Here is a 22557-nt window from a genome sequence, read left to right on the forward strand (position 1 = left end):
AGTCAGTCTCTCCTGTCAGATCATAACTTTATTTGAGGTCAAATGTAACATTATAGATTTAAAAGGACACAAGATGCATTTCCATGATTACTGTTTATTAGACAACTTTCCAAATATTTGTGGTTAAATGCTATCAGATCCTTGCAGCAGTGTTCCAATATCTGAAGTAAAGCCTTCCCAGAGTAGAAGGCATTGCTGCAGTATATGGGCTACAAACTTCTGATTGGTTGCCTTCATTTCATATGAAATGCTGCTTTTCCGTTAGCTGCAGTATGGTGTGAGATCTGTTCCCAGTTTTTAAATTGTAAATGTGAATCATGAAAATTCTCTGAAGGAAGAAAACTCACTCAGGTCTGTCTTTTTTGAATGCTTTAATAAAACCAAAGCACAGCATGCAGGGCAATCAAGCAGTACAGCAAAGGAGAGGATGCCACTAAAACAAGATATATATTAAAGGGGACATATTATTAGAATAGGTCTATGGATGATACAAACCATATTCATGAAGTTCTTTGCACAAAATCACTCTCATATAAAGAGATCACACCAGCTGTATTTTTGCCAGTTTCAGTCCCTTTCAGAATGAGCTGTTTAAGGGCTGTCACTTTTATGCAAATAAACTGGCAACAGCCCACCCACTTGTAAAACCAGCAGACCAAAATGGCGGATCTTGTGGGGCTCTGGTGGGGATTGGCAGGTGAAGGGTAGTGCCAATGTGGTTTTATGCAAATGTCCTTATAGTGACATCACAATAGGGGAGCCATCCAAATGGTAGGTAGAAGCATATGATTCCTGACACCAAAATCTTTCAACTGATTCACAGAAAACAGATGGATGATTTTTTTTCATGCTTGGAGTGTTTATAGGAGAAGTAAAACCCAAGACAACAGCATGCAAAAATTAGCTTTGCATAATATGTCCCCCACACACATATGTAGAAGTTCAGAATGTCTTTATTTATATATATATATATATATATATATATATATATATATATATATATATATATATATATATAGTGTCAGTCACACAGCTCCAGGGACCTGGAGGTTGTGGGTTCAAGTCCTGCTGTCTGTGAGGAGTTGGTGTGTTCTCCCTGTGTCCGCGTGGGTTTCCTCCGGGTGATCCAGTTTCCTCCCACAGTCCAAAAACACACGTTGGTAGATAGATTGGGGACTCAAAAGTGTCCATAGGTGTGTGTGTGTGTCTGTGTGTCGCCCTGTGAAGAACTGGTGCCCCCCCCCCCCCCCCCCCCCCCCAGCCCAGGGTGTATTCCTGTCTTGCGCCTAGTGATTCTGAGTAGGCTCCAGACCCACCATGACCCTGAACTGGTTAAGCGGTTACAGACAATAAATGAATGAATGAATGAATGAATGAATGAAGAGGAATTATATTTATGCTGTCCAAAAGCTACAATGTTCAGTTTGCCAAACAAATCACATGAGCTAAGCTAGTATCATGCACATGTTTTTGACATGCTAATTATACCCCTTTAAGTGGCATCAATGTAATTCTGGAGCTTCCACATGTCTTTATCCAGAATGCCATTTCTGGATTGAAAGATCTTGGCCAGAGGGGCAGCCATAGGAGATGGTTTGTAATCTGCACACATTGAACCTTCAAGACTTGGAAAACATTTTACAGAATAGGAGAAAAAGAAGGTGCCGTGGGTGAAAACACACTCATCACTCACAACTCCACTTCTCAGAGAAAATGAGCATGTTCCCAGAAGGTCATTGTTAAAGGTATGATCTATATCATACACTTCAAAAGTAAGACTTTCACTCATGGACAATCTGACAGGACCAAAATCAAATGATTCTCTCCAGCGGGGATTATCATCATCAGTAATCTCTGCAATGCGTCTGACTGTGTTCCTGTATTTGACTTGTACAACTGCTTCAGTTTTGCCCCAGGTATCACCATATAAACCATTGGCATAGAGCTTATACACCCTCAGTGATGCAAGGCCTTTTTCAGGTGGGCAGCAATTGGACATTATATTTTGATTTGCTTTACAAATACAAGCACAGCGATCCCTGGCACTGTTCTTGTGGCCTATCTTACAAGACCCGGAGCAGACATTTTTCAAGGTATTTTTAAGAATATACTTTTCTACAGCCTCCTTCAGGCCCGCTCTGGCATGGTGTTTTTCACCCAGAACTGAATGCAGAGGGCGCAGGTTGTACGTCACCACGTCTGGGATGGTCTTCAGTGATTTCAGCCAATTGTTCAGAGCTGTTTTATGTGAAGTGCTGGAAAAGAGGAGATCCTCACCATTGATGTTTCCTCCTACAGTCTCTGTCTGTCGCTCACTAAACATCGAGCTGAACTTTTCATTGGTCTTCATCTTGGACTGTAGGTCTCTACAGTGTTTGCTCTCAGTGTTCAGTGTTGCAGAGTTGTATGTTCCTGATGCCTCCACCTCCAGACAGTCTTTGACATCAGTGTCTCTGAGGCCGTTCATTGCTGCTTGGCAGGTTCTGATTGCTGTTACTGCTTTCATCTTCCCACCCAGCTCCACATTTGTGATATAGTGTGTGCCAAACCTGTCAATTATTTCTTCATAGGCTTCTGAATTAGGGTTTTTTGGAAGAGACTGCACAGCCTGAATAAATTCTTGATGAAGTGAGGGTGAACTTGTTACCTGGTACCTGTGAGCGAAATTCAAAGGCCTTAATATTTAATTTTCCATTCAAATATTGTAATATAAATAAACTGGTTCATTTACAAGTAAAAATCAGAAACATAATTTAACTTAGTTCTTTGGTCTAAACTTGGAAAATGCTTTATACACTCATGTTTATATACACTCATTGACAAAAAATATAATGCACCCAGAATGCTGCAATACTTTCATGCTCTCATGGGGGGATATACATAATTATAGGTGTGGTCTGATTAGGCACTGCGTCTTACCCCACGTGTGTGCAATGCTTCCCCTCTCAACCTTATTAAAACTTCTTTTGGGTAGTGTTCTTTGTGTCTCATCGCCGACTGCTCAAAATGCTTATATAATGCACTTTAATATCTGGCCTGCCAAGCTGACAGATTTATTGCCAATCAAGCACTTATAGGACCAGCTGGGATGCCAGTTCCAGCAAACTATAAGTGTGCAGGATCTACAGGCCCAGCTGCAACATCAGGGCAAATTTGCCTCACAGTGCCATGTTGAATTTGTATGCCTCCATGTCCAAACATATCTTATTATGTTTCCAGGCAACCCAACAGGTTGTAGAGCCCAGGGGCATTTCTAAACTACTTGCTGTACTGTGGCTCGCAGAATTTATATTCACACAGGTAAAAATGGCCCAAATCTTATTTCTTCATATGTTACACAAATGTGTTTGTGTGGCTGTGTGACCAGCAAAAATTGCATTGAATCTAACATATTGAAAATCAGATTTGGGCCACTTTCAAATGTGGTATAGTGATCGAATCCATGCTGAATCTGTGTTAATGTGACTCTGTCAGATCTGTCAGATCGGAATTTATGTGACAACTAAGTCACTCCGACCATTGAGAATGATCAGTGGATTCAGGTCCGAAGCAATTATTTTTAAATTGAGGTGTTCAAGCTTTGGAAATGGCCTGGTCAAAGCTTGTTAATCTTCTTAATCCAGGTTCCTGTCACTCATTCATGAGAAATGAAAAATGTATAGTAAACCTCATGGAAATTAGTATTTACTTTATTTTTTAAACAAATACAAGAAGAACTTATTTCTTAGTTGCCCTTTATCAGTTTTATAATATTCATGTCTGTATGAAAGTTGCTTAAATATTGATAATGGAAATATTAAGTTTTTATGTTAGCTCTTGTGTTGTGTAAACTGCATTTAATGTTGGTAAGAATGATGTGTAATATTGCTAGGTGCATATATCCAGATGTTTTATACCAGTATATTTGTAGTTACAACAAAGTAAAGGAATGAGAAATTGTAGCATGCTATGGCTGACTCCTATTGCAGGCCATGCATTTTCTCAGGTTAATAATGAATATTTAACCTGAAATTTTTTTACATATTTTTATTTAATATATAATATTTTCACCTTGATTCTGTTGGGTTTATTGAGTAAATTTGTAAAGTAAATATATGTTTATTATCCTCTTCTCTTCGAGGGACAAAAAACTTGTAAATAACAATTAAGATATATTAGCCATTACTTAAACGTTAGTTTATGTATAATTAATGAAAAATGTCGTCACTTTACTTGGAGGGACACCTATTGCAGTAATCAATGGTTAAGTAAGAGGAATTTAATAACCAATCAATGGTTACGTAAGAGGATTTTAATATGTAATTAATGATTAATATAAGTAAAGAAGCAATTAAGTTTTAAGATAAATTAATTATTTTGATGTGATTCATGGTGAAAATGTAATTGTGTATAATTATATAATCATGTAAATAAAGTAAAAGATATTATTTACCAAAGCAAAAAAGGTGGATTTTGCTACCTTTGATATGAAGGTGTGGAAAGCTCTTCATCGAATTCATAAAACTTTTGTACAAGTGGAGATTTGAGCATAAAGCTTGAAACAGCACTTAATTTATAAATCATGTAAATGCTCTAAGCATGTCCAACAGTGTATGAATGAATGAACTTAACACTTATATAGTGCATAACTATATGCAAGTTATATATATAACTTATATATAGTATTATGTAGTATATTTACTTATATTTAATGATTACTTCAAATAATTAGCAGCATTAACGCATAAGTGCTAGTAAGTTATTATGTTACTTCTTAATATAAATGAAGGTACTTACTAATTAATTAACAATGGAGTAAGTAGCAGTTAGTAGACAGATAAAGAGTAATATGATATAAACTAACCTATTAATTACTAGTTCCATTAATTACTAATGCCTAGTAAATTAATCAGTTACTAAGCAACAGTTAATGCTTAATAACATATAATGTTAACTACTGAGTATATAATGGGAAATTAATCATTATTCATTATATAATTAATGACTCATTAGCGAACATTAATGTAAAGAGTTATCCATTGACAGGTTACTGGACTGATTCTAATGGGGACACAGCAGAAAATTTATAGGGGCAAATGCCCCAGTACAATAGGTTTAGTCACATCGTTTCTAGAGCCTAATTTCTATTGTATAGTGTTCCACTATAAAGTTATCCTGTCACTCTAATATTATGATCACTTTCATGTGTCATCATTACACTCACATTCAGAGTTTCATTTGATTCCAACCACTCCTCTTTAGTTCATTTTTCTTCAATTAGTGGTGTTATTTCAGCCTCCTGCAACTTTATGAATGAGTAAATTGTAGAAAATATGGGACTTTCATAATTTTGCCTTATAGGTGTTAAATAATACCTATACAAATTTACTCTTTAATTAAGCTTTAGGGGCACATAGCCCAGTAAATTGGTTCTAATGACACCACTGCTAGAGCCACATTTCAATTGTGTGTAAGTTCAGTGCTAGTTATTTTAGCGTCTTGTAAATGTATGAATGAGTTTATATAGAACATTGGGGAACATTTCATATTTTGTTCTATGTAACACTTCAGTTTAAAATAATACTAAAAAATTATGAAATAATGCTCTATAACATCTAATCTACTTCATTTTAAAATATATTGTATTCAGAAAATTAATAGTAATTGTGCATAAAACATGACACCTTAAATGTATTATACCATTCATTAAATTACTTCATTTTATATCAAACAAAAATAACTCACGTGTAGGAACTGCATTGCACGAGGTGTTTGGTGAAGCTGAACTTGTCTTGCTTTGACTTCTCCATACCGAAGCGTGCTTCACGGGAATGAGTGCCTCCTACTGATTCAGAAGCAATAAACTTCACATCAAGTCCAATTGTCCAGTTATTCTTGATTGATGAGGTGGAATCTTTCACAAGAGCTTCACTCGACTCGTAGATCTTGCTGGAAACCTTCATTGAACACTTGGGTAGTGTCCTCCAGAACACTACAGCAGCAGGAACCTTCTGCTTCACGTTATTTAGATACGGATTGTTGAACATTTTACAACTGCCATTCCCTATGTCCCACTTTTCCATGTTGATGACATATGACCCTTTTCTCTCCATCTTCACAACGTCAAAGCCCTCTCCACCGAGATTATGTCCAGGAACAAAGTCAGCTTTTTTACAGTTTGCTGGAGAACCCAGTTCCATCTCTTCTTCACCACTGACCAAGAACAGCAGAGAACAGCAGATCAAGCTGCTCACAAGACAGTGCCACATCTGCCCCATCTTCTGAAATCAGAAATTAAAAAATAAAAACTCCACAGTAAATTCCACAGTACTTAATATCATATATTTAGATTGAGTCCTGTTAAAGAGATTTTCTCACAACTTACTTACATTTTGTATCTTGTATCTTTATCTGAGATGTGTGTCATGCAAAACCAAATTTCTCATGTTAAATTCTAGTGGTAAAGGGTGGGACTTCCTTGGTTAATTTTTTGACATGCATCAGACCTTCTATATTTGTTTCATAAAGACTGTTCTCATAAGTCATTGAGCAAGTAAATAATATTATTTATTTATAATTTACTTCTCAGAACAAAAGAGCCATTTTGGACAATCTCTTTTACTACATTTATATTCTGAGAAGTATTTGAATAAAACAACCATCAAATAGAATGATTCCCTTTTTTTAAAATCTAATGAAAGTTAAATGCATTTTTTAAATGCTATTTATAACTAGAGTTATCACAAAGCAGCTTAGCAGACTTTCTAGCAGAGTGGGTATTACTGATGTAAATGTGGCATAAAAAAGTCTCTTAGAATCTGATAAAGGACAGCTGGGAAGAAACTCTGTGGGTGCAGGTTCCCTGGTTACGATGCTTTAGCCTCAGCCTCAGACACTCTGCCAACATGTACACGGAGACACATATTTTCCTGGGAAAGTCTGTTAATTAGTTTGGATTTTCATTTTGTTGATTTGGATTTTCTGATAGCATTATTTCTGTTTTAACTCTTGATGACAAGATCGGAGTTAAAATCCACCTTAGAGTGGGCTACCACATTACATTATTTATGCTATTACATTATAATATTATGCTATTTGCAAGACACTTCAAACAAAAGGTTATGAATGCTTTGTGAATCTTCGGTAAAATGTCAGCACAAGTGACAAAATTAAACCACAAATGTCAGTATTTTCTCATTTAAAAACTGAGATACAGTATGTTATATTATTATAGTTTAATGTAGTTTTAGTGCATTATGTCACTTTACTCCATAAAATCATAAAATATTGGTAGTATTAATGCTGATGTCTCTGAATTTCCAGTTCTACCTTAACTGCTAACGCAATTATGTTCTAGGGGTTTTGAGGAAAGTGAAAATTACAAACAAAATGCAGCATAATAAGCAGAATTGTGCTTCATATCACAGATAATTATGAGTGGTTGATGACATATAATTGTGGAAAATATTGTTTGAATACACAATTTTCTCTCACACATTTGTTAGTTGTTTTCTTAAAGAGTATCTGTTCATGTATTAATGTTCAACAACAGTTGCATGGTTATGGCTAAATATGAAAAAAATGACCACCCTAAGTATTGCTATCGTGTCCCATTCTCTCTCTGCTTAAAAAATAAGGATTATAATCTCTAGAAATTGACACTTATGCTAATTATTACCAGCTTTTTATTTTTTATTTTTTATTTTATTTTATTTTTTTTTTTAAGGTTGTGGAGATTGACAGGACATATAACATACAAACCGGATTCCAAAAAAGTTGGGACACTAAACAAATTGTGATTAAAAACTGAATGCAATGATGTGGATGTGCCAGCATCTAATATTTTGTTCAGAATAGAACACAGATCACAGATCAAAAGTTTAAACTGAGAGAATGTATCATTTTAAGGGAAAAGTATGTTGTTTCAAAATTTCATAGCGTCAACAAATCCCAAAAAAGTTGGGACAATGCCATTTTTTACCACTGTGTGGCATCCCCCCTTCTTCTTACAACAGTCAACAGACGTCTGGGGACAGAGGAGACCAGTTTCTCAAGTTTAGAAATAGGAATGCTCTCTCATTCTTGTCTAATACAGGCCTCTAACTGTTCAATCGTCTTGGGCCTTCTTTGTCGCACCTTCCTCTTTATGATGTGCCAAATGTTCTCTATAGGTGAAAGATCTGGACTGCAGGCTGGCCATTTCAGTCCCCGGATCCTTCTCCTACGTAGCCATGATGTTGTGATTGCTGCAGAATGTGGTCTGGCATTATCTTGTTGAAAATTGCAGGGTCTTCCCTGAAAGAGATGACCTCTAGATGGGAGCATATGTTGTTCTAGAACCTGAACATAGTTCTCTACATTAATGGTGCCTTTCCAGATATGCAAGCTGCCCATGCCACAAGCACTCATGCAACCCCATACCATCAGTGATGCAGGCTTCTGAACGGAGCATTGACAACAACTTGGGTTATCCTTGTCCTCTCTGGTTCAGATGACATAGCGTCCCAGTGTTCCATAAAGAACTTCGAATCGTGACTCATCTGACCACAGAACAGTCTTCCATTTTCCCACACTCCATTTTAAAAGACCCTTGGCCCAGTGCAAATGTCTGAGCTTGTGGCGCTTGCTTAGAAATGGCTTCCTCTTTGCACTGTAGAATTTCAGGGGTTATTTCCTTGACAGTGGCGTTCCTGTTTGAGGTGCAGTGACGTTTAAGGGCTCGGAGATCACGAGCATCCAGTAGAACTTTACGGCCTTGACCCTTACGCACAGCAATTGTTACAGATTTTCTGAAAGTTTTGATGATGTTATGCACGGTTGATGATGATAACTTAAAAGTCTTTGCTATTTTACGCTGGGTAACACCTTTCTGCGCAACAATGGTGGAATTGGTGATCCTCTTACCATCTTGGCTTCAGAGAAACACTGACACTCTGAGAAGCTCTTTTTATACCCAATTATGTTGTCAATTGACTAATTGGTCTTCCAGCTCAATTTCCTTTTTCCAGCCACTTATTGCTACTTGTCCCAACTTTTTGGGGATTTGTTGACACTGTGAAATTATGAATCAACATATTTTTCCTTTAAAATGTTACATCTGTCATCTGTGTTCTATTACGAATAAAATATTGACATTTGCCATCTCCACATCATTGCATTCAGTTTTTATTCACAATTTGTTTAGTGTCCGAACTTTTTTGGAATCCGGTTTGTATAATTAGATGAACTATCATCTGTTGTTGTTGTTATCACACTGTACTTAATAGCAAACAATTTAGTTAATGTTGTTAAAAAAGGATAAATTTGCTATTATTGCTCTATTCCAACACATGAAAGAATATGTTTAAGATGGGTTTGAAACCCAGTAGCTTTAAAGCACCAAATGCTGAATGCAAAATTATTTTGTTGCCCATGTATAACTATAACATTACTGTAAACAAAACTGAGATATATTTTCAATGTAGGGCTCACTCAAATGTATTGTTGTCTGTGGTTATTTGATCATATCCTCTGCCTATGTATCTGTCAGATAAATCTATGCACTATGGTTTTCAATGTAGATGAGTGTCATGTTTATTTTTTGCTTCTGATTCACACTGTCATTAAGGTCAGATTTTCTCAGAAGAAAGCATCACTGCAGCCTGACAGTACAGTCTTAAATATAAAGGTGCTACAAAGAGATGTGTGAAAAAAAACTTTAAGGGTTTAAAAATCCATCACATGATCTCAGTGATCTTTACCCATTTAAGTGTATTAGCAAAAACATTTACTTATGTAATCAAAAGTGGTTCTTCAATGGCATCAATCAAAGAACCTTTTGATTCCCATTCATATTTAAGTAACTTGCTCACTTGCTTTACAGTGTGTACAGGGTGAAACAATGATGTGGGACTTTCATGGCATTCTGCCAAATGGAAATTTGAATAGTCATTTATTGGTGATTTACCTCTGCACCTTCTTCCAGCACATTCTGTCCTTCAGGGGATGGTTGCGATGAAACATAATATATGTCACCTCAGTGATAAAATCCATGCATCTGGGAGCATTAAAACCAATCTAAACCCAATCCCCAATCTAATTGCTGGTGCTTTCCTGGCATTCCTGCTTCTACAACTGGTACATGAGCTCTCACACTGCCATGAGTTTCTTCCAGCTGGTGACAACAGTTTCTGTCCAGCATTTCATGAACTGGGGCAGCACAAAACAAAGGTCCTTCTTACAAACCCACAGGGTTATATTGTGTGGATGTTTTCTAGATATCATATGCCCCTTTCAGATAGGCACTGTAACACAGAACTTACCAAGAGGTAAGCTGTATAAGCTGATTGTTACCTTATGGTAACAATCAGTAAATGTATTTCAAAACTTAGGTTCAACAATCATGCCAAGCTCCAGTCAACATTCTAAAACAAATGTGCTGTTTCCCTAAGGAAAAATGACTATGGACACCACCAACAAAAATAAATAAACAAAACCAAACCTAATATACATAAGTGTAATGTCCGAGTAAGGCCATGTATGGATATAGCAGGGGGGTATTCCACAAAGCAGGATTTTGTAGTTTAGCCTGCTAATTTCAGCCTAAAGTCAAGCCTATCCAATAGGAATAGAGCTTAGGGAGTTTCCCAATGGATGTTCATTAACTTTGGACAAAGATAACTGGCTAAATCCTCCGTTGTGCACACAACACAGGTGCTGCCTATGCCTAAACCATGCAGAATATTACCTGTAGTGAGACTCAAAAATCTCCGGGTGTACCTCACGTGTGAAACGTTTACACGTGAAAAAAATAGTCTACACTTATCACAGGACACCTCTCAGTTCTTGTCCACAGCAAGGGAATATGAACCTAGGCTATCCTCTGTTTTTTAACTGAGGTTCTTATTAAGTGTCAATTTTTCTGCAGCTTGAATCACCCTCGCACGTTCTGAGCAGGTAGCTAACAGGAAGCTCGAAAATAATCCCTAATATTGAAAGGTCCTGATGGGCAAAACCACATTAATGTATGCCATAAAATAAGAAAAACCTCACTTTAAATAAGCACATTAAAAAATGACAGCAAAACAGAACCTCACTGTAATAAAAAATAATAATGATAAATAAAACCATGCACATAAACATAAAAAAGGACAGATGTACAGTTGATTGGCTGTTTGCATGTCACTTGTAGCATGGTCCACAATGGCAGGATCTGATAACCTGTGTTCATACAGCCAAACAATATATATTTAACCACCTTGTGTGGTTTCCTGGCAGTACGCATTTAATTGAAGCTACTGAACATTATTCTTCAGTTCAGTTCAGTTCAGTTTATTATTTTTATCTCTCCAAGAGAAACTTTGTTTGTGAGCAGTCACTAACAATCCCATCCATACATACAGTAAAAAAAAAAACATTAGCAAACAAGTTCATATACACCAAAAAAAAAAAAAAAAAAGAACTACAGCGAAGAACTACAAACCCTGCTTTGCTCTCTTATTTAACAATAAAATTGCACTAGGAATAAAAAAATTCTTAAATCTATTGCAGCGTATTTTCGGAAGATGATAATGTAAACCCAATGGAAGAAGTTGAAACTCCCCCTTCAAGGGATGATCAACAGATACTATAATTAGCTCAGCTTTGTTCAATATATATTTCTTGTACAACTGTGATAAGAGTGCTTGCTGACACCCTGTAATCCGACTACTGATTTTAGCAATACTGTTGAGAACTGTTGTGAACATTTTTCTTAACATTATTTATGACGTGTCTAGCACATTATATATTTCTAGCTTTGTAGTTATATTGCCCAGGCCTAGCAGCAGCATATATATTTTTTCATTACCAGTTTTGACAAGTAGTAGGCCACATCCTTTTTTTCTATAATCATCAAAGTCTGGGTGTGTGTTCACAGTCCCTAGTGCACTAGTGTGTGTGTGTGTGTGTGTGTGTGTGTGTGTGTGTGTGTGTGTGTGTGTGCTCACTGCCACAGATGGGTTAAATGAGGAAGGCACATTTCATTGTATGTTGTACAATGACAAATTATTGCACATTATCACATTATCATTATTATTACCTGCTGGGGGTATTTGATAGCAAGTGACAAGAGTAGCACTTCAAATTGTTGAAAGAATTGTGTCTTAACATTGTGAAACCACAGCTATAGATGATCATAGAAGTAAAGGAAGTGACCTAATGCCTGTCTAAAGTTCAACATGCAGATTGTGTGCAATAAAGCAGTAAGACACAAAAGTAGCATTGAATAAGACCTTATAGGGGACAATCTATCCCTTTCTTCACATATGAACACAGTTCTGTGATCTCAATGAAATGCCTGACTAGCTTTGGTCAAAATACCACACCCCGCAACAGTGTTGTCCCTTTGTCTAGCCCTGTTCAAAATGGTTTTGGCACCTTTTCTTTTAAATGCTAATGGGCCTCTGTTCAATCTAATCAATGTGCACACCATTAAGGTCTGAGGAACAAAAGCTCTGGTTATTAGCCATGTTTCCTCTGTTGCCTTACTTCTCCGTTATTGTTGTTACTCAGTACTCTTATTTCTGTGCACTAGTTGCCTGATTTGCTATATTTAACCTAGTTTTGTACTCTCACATAAATGTGAGAAGCTTGTGTGGGTGTCATGTATTTTTAAGGAGAATGACTAGCAGTGAAGTGCTGATAAGGGGTGGAACCATGGCCTTTCCTGTGATGTTTTTAAAGGTCTATGTGCAGAGATCTTGAGCTTGGCAAACAATCAGAAAGGTTAGATAAGACAATATATGAAGAATCCTAAAGCTTAAATCAACAATACAGTGATGACAAGTAGAAAAATACATTAAAATGCATGACAAAATAAGGTTTGCCATCATTTAGTTTGACTGAATTAAATGGATGAATCATATTGATGCTGGAAAGTAAGCATTTCATCATGAACTTTAAACAACAGATGATCTTTGAGCATGCATTGTTGGGCTGCCTGACAACCTGGCATTAGCTCCAGTGTAAAAGAAAATGCATGATGCCTCTTCACACTGCAGCTAATACCAAGTTGTCAGGCAGACCAACAATGCATTGGAAGGAGAGGACTGACAGCCCAGCTTAACAAATCACATGGGAGATGCCCCTGCTCAAGGGAACGTTTTGTCAGCCCACCCTGAGAGGGAAGCCAGTTGTGCTGTATTAAGACTCACTCTCAGGTGGCTAAGGCATCACCAGGCCTCAAACCAGCAATCTCCAAAAGACAGGGCCACATTTTCTCCTCTCTTTGCATCCATTGCTGATTTGTCTTTGAGCAGTGTGAAAGCATTGGTTTCTTTTGAACACAAAAATGCTGTTTGGTATGTAATGGTCCAGGCTATCAAGATGTCCTAGGGATGACATAAACTGACAATTAAAGCTAAACTCTCCATAGCTAGAGAGACAAACTAACTACGATCTCCAAGATACAGTAATCATGGAAAGGGCTGAACAATTAAAAATAAATCTAAATCTACATTCACAAATGAAATCTATGTATTGTTGCCTACATAAATATTTCTTTAGGGTTCATCTTTTACTGTTAATTCGGTTAATATTAGGGCTGTTGATAAATTAAAACATTTAAGTAAGTAATTAAGTGCTCTGGTTTCCTCCCATGGCCCCAAGACAAATAATGGTAGGTAGATTGGCGACTCAAAATAAATTAGATAATTTTCCATAAGTGTATGTGTGTATGTTGCCCCGTGAAGAATTGGTGATCCCTCAAGGGTGTGTTCCTCCCTTACATTCAATGATTCCGGGTACCCATCAAGGCCCTGAACTTGATAAGCGGTTACAGATTATGAACGAATGAATGAAGAGTGAACACTTTAATAATAATAAAGTATATTATACTTTAATTTCACTTTAGATTTCAATGTAATGAATGAGCAATGTAAAATAGTACAGCAGTTCTTAAAACTTGTAATACAGTATATGTAAAATACATGGACAGATTCTGCTTTTCTGCTGTTAAGAAAGGCTATTGATTTTCTTGGAAAGTGACAGGTAAGACCCCTTGGCAGTTGAATTTATAAATGTATCTGATTGAAAGATACAGTCAAAAGTGATTTACAAGTGGTTACAAGTGGGGATTCATGTTCCTTAATTCCATTTTAGAAAGTTGGCAACACTAGATATGCACAATTGACATGTTCACTGTTTAACTGTATCTTTTAGCCATAAACTAAATCTGGTGTGGCCCTTTTAAGAACTTTAAAATGCACAGGTTTTTGAGTTTGCTGTAAGCTGAAAAAATCATAACAGAGTCATGACATTGGGAAAAAAATGGAAATTCAAAACACAAATGTAAAAAGCAATGTGTGCCAATATGCAAAGCATTTATATCTTAAAAGAAAAATATGCATTTGGATTTTTTGAAATGCTTAATTTGTATCAAACCGCAATTACTATAACTGTTCGACAATGAAAGGAATTGTCCACTCACAGCCCACTGCTGAATTTGGGGTGCGGTAGAGTGACAACTCAATAATAATCACTAAAAGCCAAAAAAGGTGATTGGCAATGAACACAGGAGGTCCGGGGGCACAGATTCTGACATATACATTGTAAACAATGAGATTTTATTTATTTGTTTTTGTGAGGTTTTTTTTATTTATTTTGTTTTGTGTTTATTTGTTTTATTGTATTTTATGATATGTTTTGTAAAACTGATTGTATCACTGTAAAATGCCAGTTAAAGTTATACTCTCTTGTGTTATCTCTTATTTTAATAGTCATTAGTTTAATATAGATTTAGTTTAGATTAAACTACCTTCATATTGTCCTGAGCCCAGTGCAGGGTGTGTTCCTGCCTTGTGCCAAATTATTTAGTGTGAGTCACCATAGGACTGGCTTGTAACTTCCTCACTCACTCCACAAGGGGGTTCTATTTGCACTCAGAACATGATGCTCTTTAATAGCAAGACAATAAAAATGTTGTTCTTACTTTTTTTAAAGTGCAATAAACTACATGATTTTATTTTGAAATTCTGAGTATTTAACAATGTTTTCTTCTGTTTTTCTGTTTCTGGGTATGGCCCTCTCCACAATCTGTGGAGTTTATCACAATAAACAATAATATATTGTTCAAATAATAAAGTGTTAAAATCGTTTATGAAGTACCCCATGTAAACATTAAAATGCTGTTCATCTATTTTACTCAAATGAACATTTTATTGCAGACTGTAATGATCTGCACACCATACACTGTAAAATCAGCATGTACCGTGGGTTAATACACTTCTGTATTAATCATTACACCAGCCACGTCAACACAGTTCACGGTGGAAGAACAAACATCTGCATTCATTTTATTCGCGCTAAGCATTCTAGCAGTTTCTACAGAAACGGTAAAGTACTCAGTTCTCATGCTGAGTGTAGGATCCACGCCATAAATATCCTGTGTTTTATAAACTATGAGGATTGGGTTTTTTTTTTATCTTCTCCTGTGCCCAAAAGCATGAGAAATCTTTTCATATGAATGCCGTCTGTTTAATTCCTTTGTTTCCTTAAACACAAGGATCTGTTTCACTTTCTATTCCAGTGTTTATAAAATACAAGGATCAATTAAAGGTCTCAAAAGTCCACTCAATTATTCTGACAATAATAAGGGCAGATGAATGTTTAAATAAGTGGTGCATCCACTGAGCGACTGCCATTTAAAAAATGTTATTCACTTTAGAAAGACTGCATTGGAAAATCTCTCAAACCAGAAATCCATCTCTCTCCTGTGGTGTAATGTGTGTGTGTGTGTGTGTGTGTGTGCACATGGCTCTTTCACATATTGAGACCTCTGTGAGCTTTTCCGTGGAGTACAGTATTTCTGAAATTGTTTGTCTGTTATGTAAATGATGTCATGATGTCAAACATCAGCGTTCGGCCATGTGTCAGTCATCGCCAATCCCAGATTGCCCTATATTTAGAAGAAAGAAAGCGCACTCAGGTCTGTCTTTGTGAATGCTTTAATAAAACCAAACCAAAACATGCAAGACATTCAAGCTGTTCAGCAAAGCAAAGGTTAAAACATGAGACTCCAGCCCTGTTTAAGCCTTACGAGGCAACGTAATATTTCTGTCAGAACAGCTCCAGTTTTGATGTTTTCATTATTTTTTCATAATATGAAAATAACGGTTGTCATTTTAACTGAATAATGTGCTAAAATAAAGATTGAATTATTTAAACTTCTATAATGCAGTACACATTCAGAAGGGCTTTTATTTAATCAGTAAGCTTTTGATTTGTCAATTGAGTCATATGGGGTAAATCAGTTTCATGCACATGGTTTTAACTTGCTAATTATAACCCTTAAAGTGGAGCGCATTTGTGTAATTCTGGAGCTTCCACAGGTCTTTAGCCAGAATGCCATTTCTTGATTGAAAGATCTGGGCCAGAGGGGCAGCCATTGGTGATGGTTTGTAATCTCCACACTTTGGACCCTGGAGACTTGGAGCGCATTTTACAGAATAGGAGAAAAAGAAGGTGCCGTGGGTGAAAACACACTCATCACTCACAACTCCACTTCTCAGAGAAAATGAGCATGTTCCCAGAAGGTCACTGTTCCAGTAATTATCTGCATCATACACTTCAAAAGTGAGTCTTTCACTCATGGACAATCTGACAGGACCAAAATCAAATGATTCTCTCCAGCGGGGATTATCATCATCAGTAATCTCTGCAGTGCGTCTGACTGTGTTCCCATATTTGACTTGTACAACTCCATCAGTTTTGCCCCAGGTATCACCATATAAACCTTTGGCATAGAGCTTGTACACCCTCAGTGATGCAAGGCCTTTTTCAGGTGGGCAGCAATTGGACATTATATTTTGATTTGCTTCACAAATACAAGCACAACGATCCCGGGCACTGTTCTTGTGGCCTATCTTACAAGACCCAGAGCAGACTTTTTTCAAGGCATTTTTAAGAATATATTTTTCTACAGCCTTCTTCAGGCCCACTCTGGCATGGTGTTTTTCACCCAGAACTGAATGCAGAGGGCGCAGGTTGTACGTCACCACGTCTGGGATGGTCTTCAGTGATTTCAGCCAATTGTTCAGAGCTGTTTTATGTGAAGTGCTGGAAAAGAGGAGATCCTCACCATTGATGCTTCCTCCTACAATCTCTGTCTGTCGCTCACTAAACATCGAGCTGAACTTTTCATTGGTCTTCATTTTGGACTGTAGGTTTCTACAGTGTTTGATCTCTGTGTTCAGTGTTGCAGAGTTGTATGTTCCTGATGCCTCCACCTCCAGACAGTCTTTGACATCAGTGTCTCTGAGGCCGCTCATTGCTGCTTGGCAGGTTCTGATTGCTGTTAATGCTTTCATCTTCCCACCCAACTCCACATTTGTGATATAGTGTGTACCAAACCTTTCAATTATTTCTTCATAGGCTTCTGAATTAGGGTTTTTTGGAAGAGACTGCACAGCCTGAAGAAACCCTTGATGCAGTGAGGGTGAACTGGTTACCTGGTATCTGTGAGGAAATTTGAAAGGCCTTAATATTTTCCATTCAAATATCAGAACTCATTTTATTTTTTACATGTAGCAATCATACATGTTTAATTACTTCATGACTTGTTTTGCAATGTTTATATACACTCACTGACAAAATATATAATTCACCCAGATTGCTGCAAAACTCTTTTTTAAACATTTAAATGATTACTGGTGTGGTCTGACTATGCTAACCGTACACTTGACGACTTTGCAATGACTTTAAAAAGACTTAATTTTGACACCCTCTAACATCTTAAGATAATGTCACAGAGTTTTTAGTCGCAAACTATGATTTGCAGAGACTGAAAATTATCAGTCTCAATAATTACAAGATTGCAACTAGATTCCTCAGTCTCAGAAAAACTGTCAGTACATATTAAGTACTTTTAGATAGGGAACATAATTTTACCATATTCTATATTAATTGTAGGTTTTTAAGTTGTATTAATGTACAAGCATACAGATATTCATAACTCCTGTAGAAGAGGATATTTAGGGAACACAGCTGGACTTTAAAGCAACTGTAGCACTCTTAAAAGTACATTTACACCGTGTGTAACTTTAGTGACAATAAATGTACGTCTACAATACCTTTCTTAATTTCTAACATGGGTTGGATTACTGAATTGAGTTACGGGCTGAACAACTTCACGCACTACACCACAGTCTCATAACTGACAGCCGCTTCACCGTCAATTTTATTAGTGTCTGCCACTTCCACGTTCTCACTGCCAACTCGTCAAATACAGCAGCTTGGTTAGGAGCCCCCTGCATCAGGAATCGACGTGGTGGGGCCGCATTATAAATGGGGCCTCATTGGTAAATTGCGTCTTTTTAAAATGATCAGCCTCAGAAACATAATTTACACATAAAACACAATAAACTTTTGATAATATTAAACACAACTTTATTTATGCTTTATTGAAGCATCAAGACGAGAAAACGATGTGAGTTAAAACTGCTTTCCTGACCCTCTCTCACCAAAAAATCAAGACGATGGGTTGTGACTCCCACCAGACCCACATAATTTTATTCCAGCTTTGGAAAATTGTCTGCGATAGTGAAATCACTTGAAAAATCACTTGGAGTAAGGCTGGCATTAGACACTGTTTTACCAAAAAGGCACATAAGCTTTTTCCAGCTCTCGTATGGCAACTCTTGGGTAATGTACGTATTGGTGTGTGATTGTTGACGTACTAGGACATATGCCATGCCCAGTTACCAGATTTATTGCCATTCAAGCAGTAATTGTGTGTGCAGGATACTTTACACAACATTTTGTGCCTCCAAACCTAACCCTATTTCATCATGTATCCAGGCTAGAAGTGGCCCAACAATGTACTAGAGAAAAAAGGTGTTTTTAGACTACTAAACTAGTAAGGCCACAGATGTGTATCTAGTAAAATGTCTATTGAACACTAAATGGCTGAAGGGATTTAACACTAAAGTGGGTGTAACTCTGCCATGGATGAGAAACGAATAAGTAATGAACAGTAAAGACATTATATTAATTGCATTAATTCTGTTAATGATCACTTAAAGAAACTGAACAAATGAAAGTAGGAAGTATATAAATCTCCTCAGTTTTGCAACATTTGCCCAATCCACATTCATATTCCTCTGAAATACACATATGGTACACTGACAACGTGAGAGAATTGTGTAATTATTTACTTTCTGCATTTCCTATTTTATCATGGCATTGTCTAAAATTGAACTAACCATAAACGACAGCCTTTAAAAGGAACATGTTCATGAGGTGTTTATGTCAGCTGCTGTTACTTGCTCTTATTTTCTGAGGGCAGGGAATGAATGTGTGTCTGGTTTTGAAATATATAGGTCTGAGATATCAGTACCTGTCTGTTTCATGGATGACTTTGTTTTATTTATTTATGAATGCCCATTTAAAAACCTAAACTGGCTCTAACTGAAAGTACGACTTTCAAATTCTGAGAGTAATGATAAAGTATTATATATACTATATGAGAACATAAATGAGAGACAAAGATTGGCTGCGTATCTGGACTCGAGAGCCCTCAAAACTGAAGAACTGGCTCGCAACCTTGGCGTATTAATGGACTCAGATCAGTTTTAATCTCATATTAAAGTGGTTACTAGATCAGCATTTTACTTATCTTAAGAACATCAGTAAGAGACTTTCTGACTAAACCAGAGCTGGAGAGACTTATCCATGCTTTTATTTCTAGCATTGATTACTGTAATTGTCTCTTAACTGGACTTCCAAAAAAGACCTTTAAACAGCTTCAACTGATTCAAAATGCAGCTGCCAGAGTTCTCACTCGGAGCAAAAGAAGAGTTCACATCACCCCCCCATCCTCAGATCCTTACACTGGACACCAGTCTGTTACAGAATAGACTTTAAGGTGTTATTACTGCTCTATAAATGTCTAAATGGGGTAGGACCAGTGTATTTATCAGATCTGCTACAGAGAGATGAGCCGAGCAGAGCTCTCAGATCTTTAGGAACTAGTGCGTTATTCCTGCCTCAGGTGAAATCTAAACATGGAGAGACAGCGTTCAGCTCCAACGCCGCTCTTAAATGGAACCAAACTGAGAATATTAGAAGAGCCCTGACTTTAGACACTTTTAAATCAAGACTAAAAACATTCCTGTTTGAGCAGCTACAGCTCGGTTTAAAACACTCTGCACTTTTATTCTGTAACGCAATTTATTTCTTTTCTTTTATTGTATCATTTTAAATTGTTTTAATCATTTTTGACCATTTACTCATTTTACTCTTTTTATTTATTTCCTTTTACTGCAATATTTTTTTTTACTGGACTTTTATGATATTTATTCTTGCTTTTAATTAAACTGTTTCTTCTCTAAAGCACTTTGAATTGCTTTTGTATGAAAAGTGCTCTGCAAATAAACTTGCCTTGCCTTGCCTAAAACTTCATTGTAAATCTGCTATTGTTATCTGCTGAAGCTTTTGGGTAGATACTGAAGCATTCTGGGAATTTAGTGCCTGTAGAGAATTTAAGTGGCATGTTCTGTATTTCTCCTCAACAATCCTGGAAATTTTTTTAGCAGTTTTAGGAGCACATACCCTAGTAAATTGGTTCTAGTGGCACCACGACTAGGGGTTCACTTTAACTGTGTGTAAGTTGAGTGTAATTTCAGTGTCCTGTGCTGAAATTTATTATGAATTAGTTAAATATAGAATAAAAATTTTAAATATAGAATATTTTGTTCTATGGAACACTTCAGTTTAAAGTAATACTAATACATTATTAAATAATGCTATATAAAATCTAATCAATGATTTTTAAATATAATACATTCAGGAAATAAACAGTTATTTGAGGATTAAACAACATATTTACATTTTTGTTATGGCATTAATTAAATGACTTTATATTATACATTTTAAAAAAATCACTCACATGTAGAACCTGCACTGGACGAGGTGTTTGGTGAAGCTGAACTTATCTTGCTTTGACTTTTCCATTCCGAACCGTGCTTCACGAGAATGAGTGCCTCCTACTGAACCCGAACCCTTTAACATCACATCAAGTCCAAATTTCCAATTATTGGTGATTGACGAAGTAGAATCGTTCACTAGAGCTTCACCAGACTCATAGATCTTGCTGGAAACCTTCATCGAACACTTGGAGCTTGATTTCCATGACTCCACAGCAGCAGGAACTTTCTGCTTCATGTTATTTAAAAACGGATTCTTGTACATCTTGCATTTCCCATTCCCTATGTCCCACTTTTCCATGTCGATGACATAAGACCCTTTTCTCTCCATCTTCACTACGTCAAAGCCCTCTCCACCGAGATTGTGCCCAGGAACAAAGTCAGCGTTTTCACAGTCTGTGGGAGAACCTAGTTCCATCTCTTCTTCACCACTGACCAAGAACAGCAGAGAGCAGCAGATCCAGCTGCTCACAAGACAGTGCCACATCTGCCCCATCATCTTAAGTGAGAAAAAAAAAATCATTAAGTACTTCCTTAAGCAACAGAACTAAATCTTTTTAGTGCCCACAGTATTGAAACAGCATATTATATCATTAATATTTGGTCTACAGGCTGAATCCTTGTAAAGAGCTTCATCACAACTTACTTGTATCTTGTGTCTTCTATCTTCATTTGAGACGTGTGCCACACAAAACCTAATGTCTCAAGTTAAATACTCCTGGTAGAGGGTGAGACTTCCTTTGATCTTTGGTATGCATCAGATCTTTATCTTTGTTTAGTTATGGTTATCAACCTAGACACATTTCTAGCATATTAATAACATGATTTATCCATTCTGTCACTTGCCCTGTCTTGTGCTTTCCTGCTTTGTATTTTGATGTCATGGTCTGTAATAGTTCTGTTTTCCTGTTCTTCTATAGTGAATCACATGTTCAGTTCTGTTTGCTCTGCCATGCTATTTTTCCTGTTGTTTCTAGCCACACACCCTATGTGTTCACAGCTGTTTCCTCCCACAGTCCAAAAACACGTTGGTAGGTTGATTGGTTACTCAAAAGCGTCCATAGGTGTGAGTGTGTGTGTGTGTGTTGCCCTGTGAAGGACTGGCACACACTCCAGGGTGTAATCCTGCCTTGCGCCCAGTGATTCCAGGTAGGCTCTGGACACACTGTGATCCTGAACTGGATAAGCGGTTACAGATAATGAATGAATGAATGTTTCTTACTTTTGATGTGACAGGATGTACCATAAATATATTAATTAGCATGCCTTTAGTAGCTGTGATCACACTGGATCATCTTTACACTGTGGTTTTTGAATATAAGTGCTCTATCTTCGTCACTCTATCACCAAGGTGTGGTTTACTCAAGAAATCCATCACTGCAGCTACACAGTAGTGCACTATTAAACATTTGCTTATCCAACTCTAATGAAATTAAAGTTATTGATAAGGGGGTTGTTTTCCTGTGACATTAATAGTTTCTACATTTCTGGCTTTACACTGTGTACAGGTTGAAACACTGATGTGGGAATTTGATGACATTCTGCCACAAGAAAATCTGATATATCAGTTATTGATTAGTTCAGGCTCACAAACACCACTCTGACTCCAGAGAACACAGTTCCACTGCTAAAAATTACA

The 22557-nt window shown here is 36.8% G+C and overlaps 2 protein-coding genes across 2 annotated transcripts; both read right to left on the bottom strand.

Annotated features, from left to right (window-relative positions):
- Positions 1-1492: 1492 nt before the first annotated feature.
- On the bottom strand, positions 1493-6396 carry LOC136700229 (perforin-1-like). Its single transcript, XM_066675512.1, has 3 exons — positions 6369-6396; positions 5725-6260; positions 1493-2654 (listed from the first exon to the last, which is right to left on the bottom strand). Exons 2-3 carry the CDS (start codon positions 6255-6257, stop codon positions 1493-1495), a joined length of 1695 nt encoding a protein of 564 aa, XP_066531609.1. The 5' UTR covers positions 6258-6260; positions 6369-6396.
- A 9647-nt stretch (positions 6397-16043) lies between these two features.
- On the bottom strand, positions 16044-21414 carry LOC136700384 (perforin-1-like). The gene is made up of 2 exons (XM_066675716.1): positions 20882-21414; positions 16044-17451 (listed from the first exon to the last, which is right to left on the bottom strand). Exons 1-2 carry the CDS (start codon positions 21412-21414, stop codon positions 16272-16274), a joined length of 1713 nt encoding a protein of 570 aa, XP_066531813.1. The 3' UTR covers positions 16044-16271.
- Positions 21415-22557: the final 1143 nt, after the last annotated feature.

The sequence above is a fragment of the Hoplias malabaricus genome, chromosome 6 (assembly GCF_029633855.1).
Source record: "Hoplias malabaricus isolate fHopMal1 chromosome 6, fHopMal1.hap1, whole genome shotgun sequence".
NCBI classification, from domain to species: domain Eukaryota; kingdom Metazoa; phylum Chordata; class Actinopteri; order Characiformes; family Erythrinidae; genus Hoplias; species Hoplias malabaricus.

What these genes read in the sequence shown, in the direction of transcription:
- LOC136700229 (XM_066675512.1), bottom strand. Translation starts at nt 6,257, where the DNA reads ATGGGGCAGATGTGGCACTGTCTTGTGAGCAGCTTGATCTGCTGTTCT. An exon ending in GTGCAATGCAGTTCCTACAC is followed by an intron (nt 2,655 to 5,724) that starts GTGAGTTATTTT and finishes TTTCGCTCACAG; the next exon opens with GTACCAGGTAACAAGTTCAC.
- LOC136700384 (XM_066675716.1), bottom strand. Translation starts at nt 21,414, where the DNA reads ATGGGGCAGATGTGGCACTGTCTTGTGAGCAGCTGGATCTGCTGCTCT. An exon ending in GTCCAGTGCAGGTTCTACAT is followed by an intron (nt 17,452 to 20,881) that starts GTGAGTGATTTT and finishes ATTTCCTCACAG; the next exon opens with ATACCAGGTAACCAGTTCAC.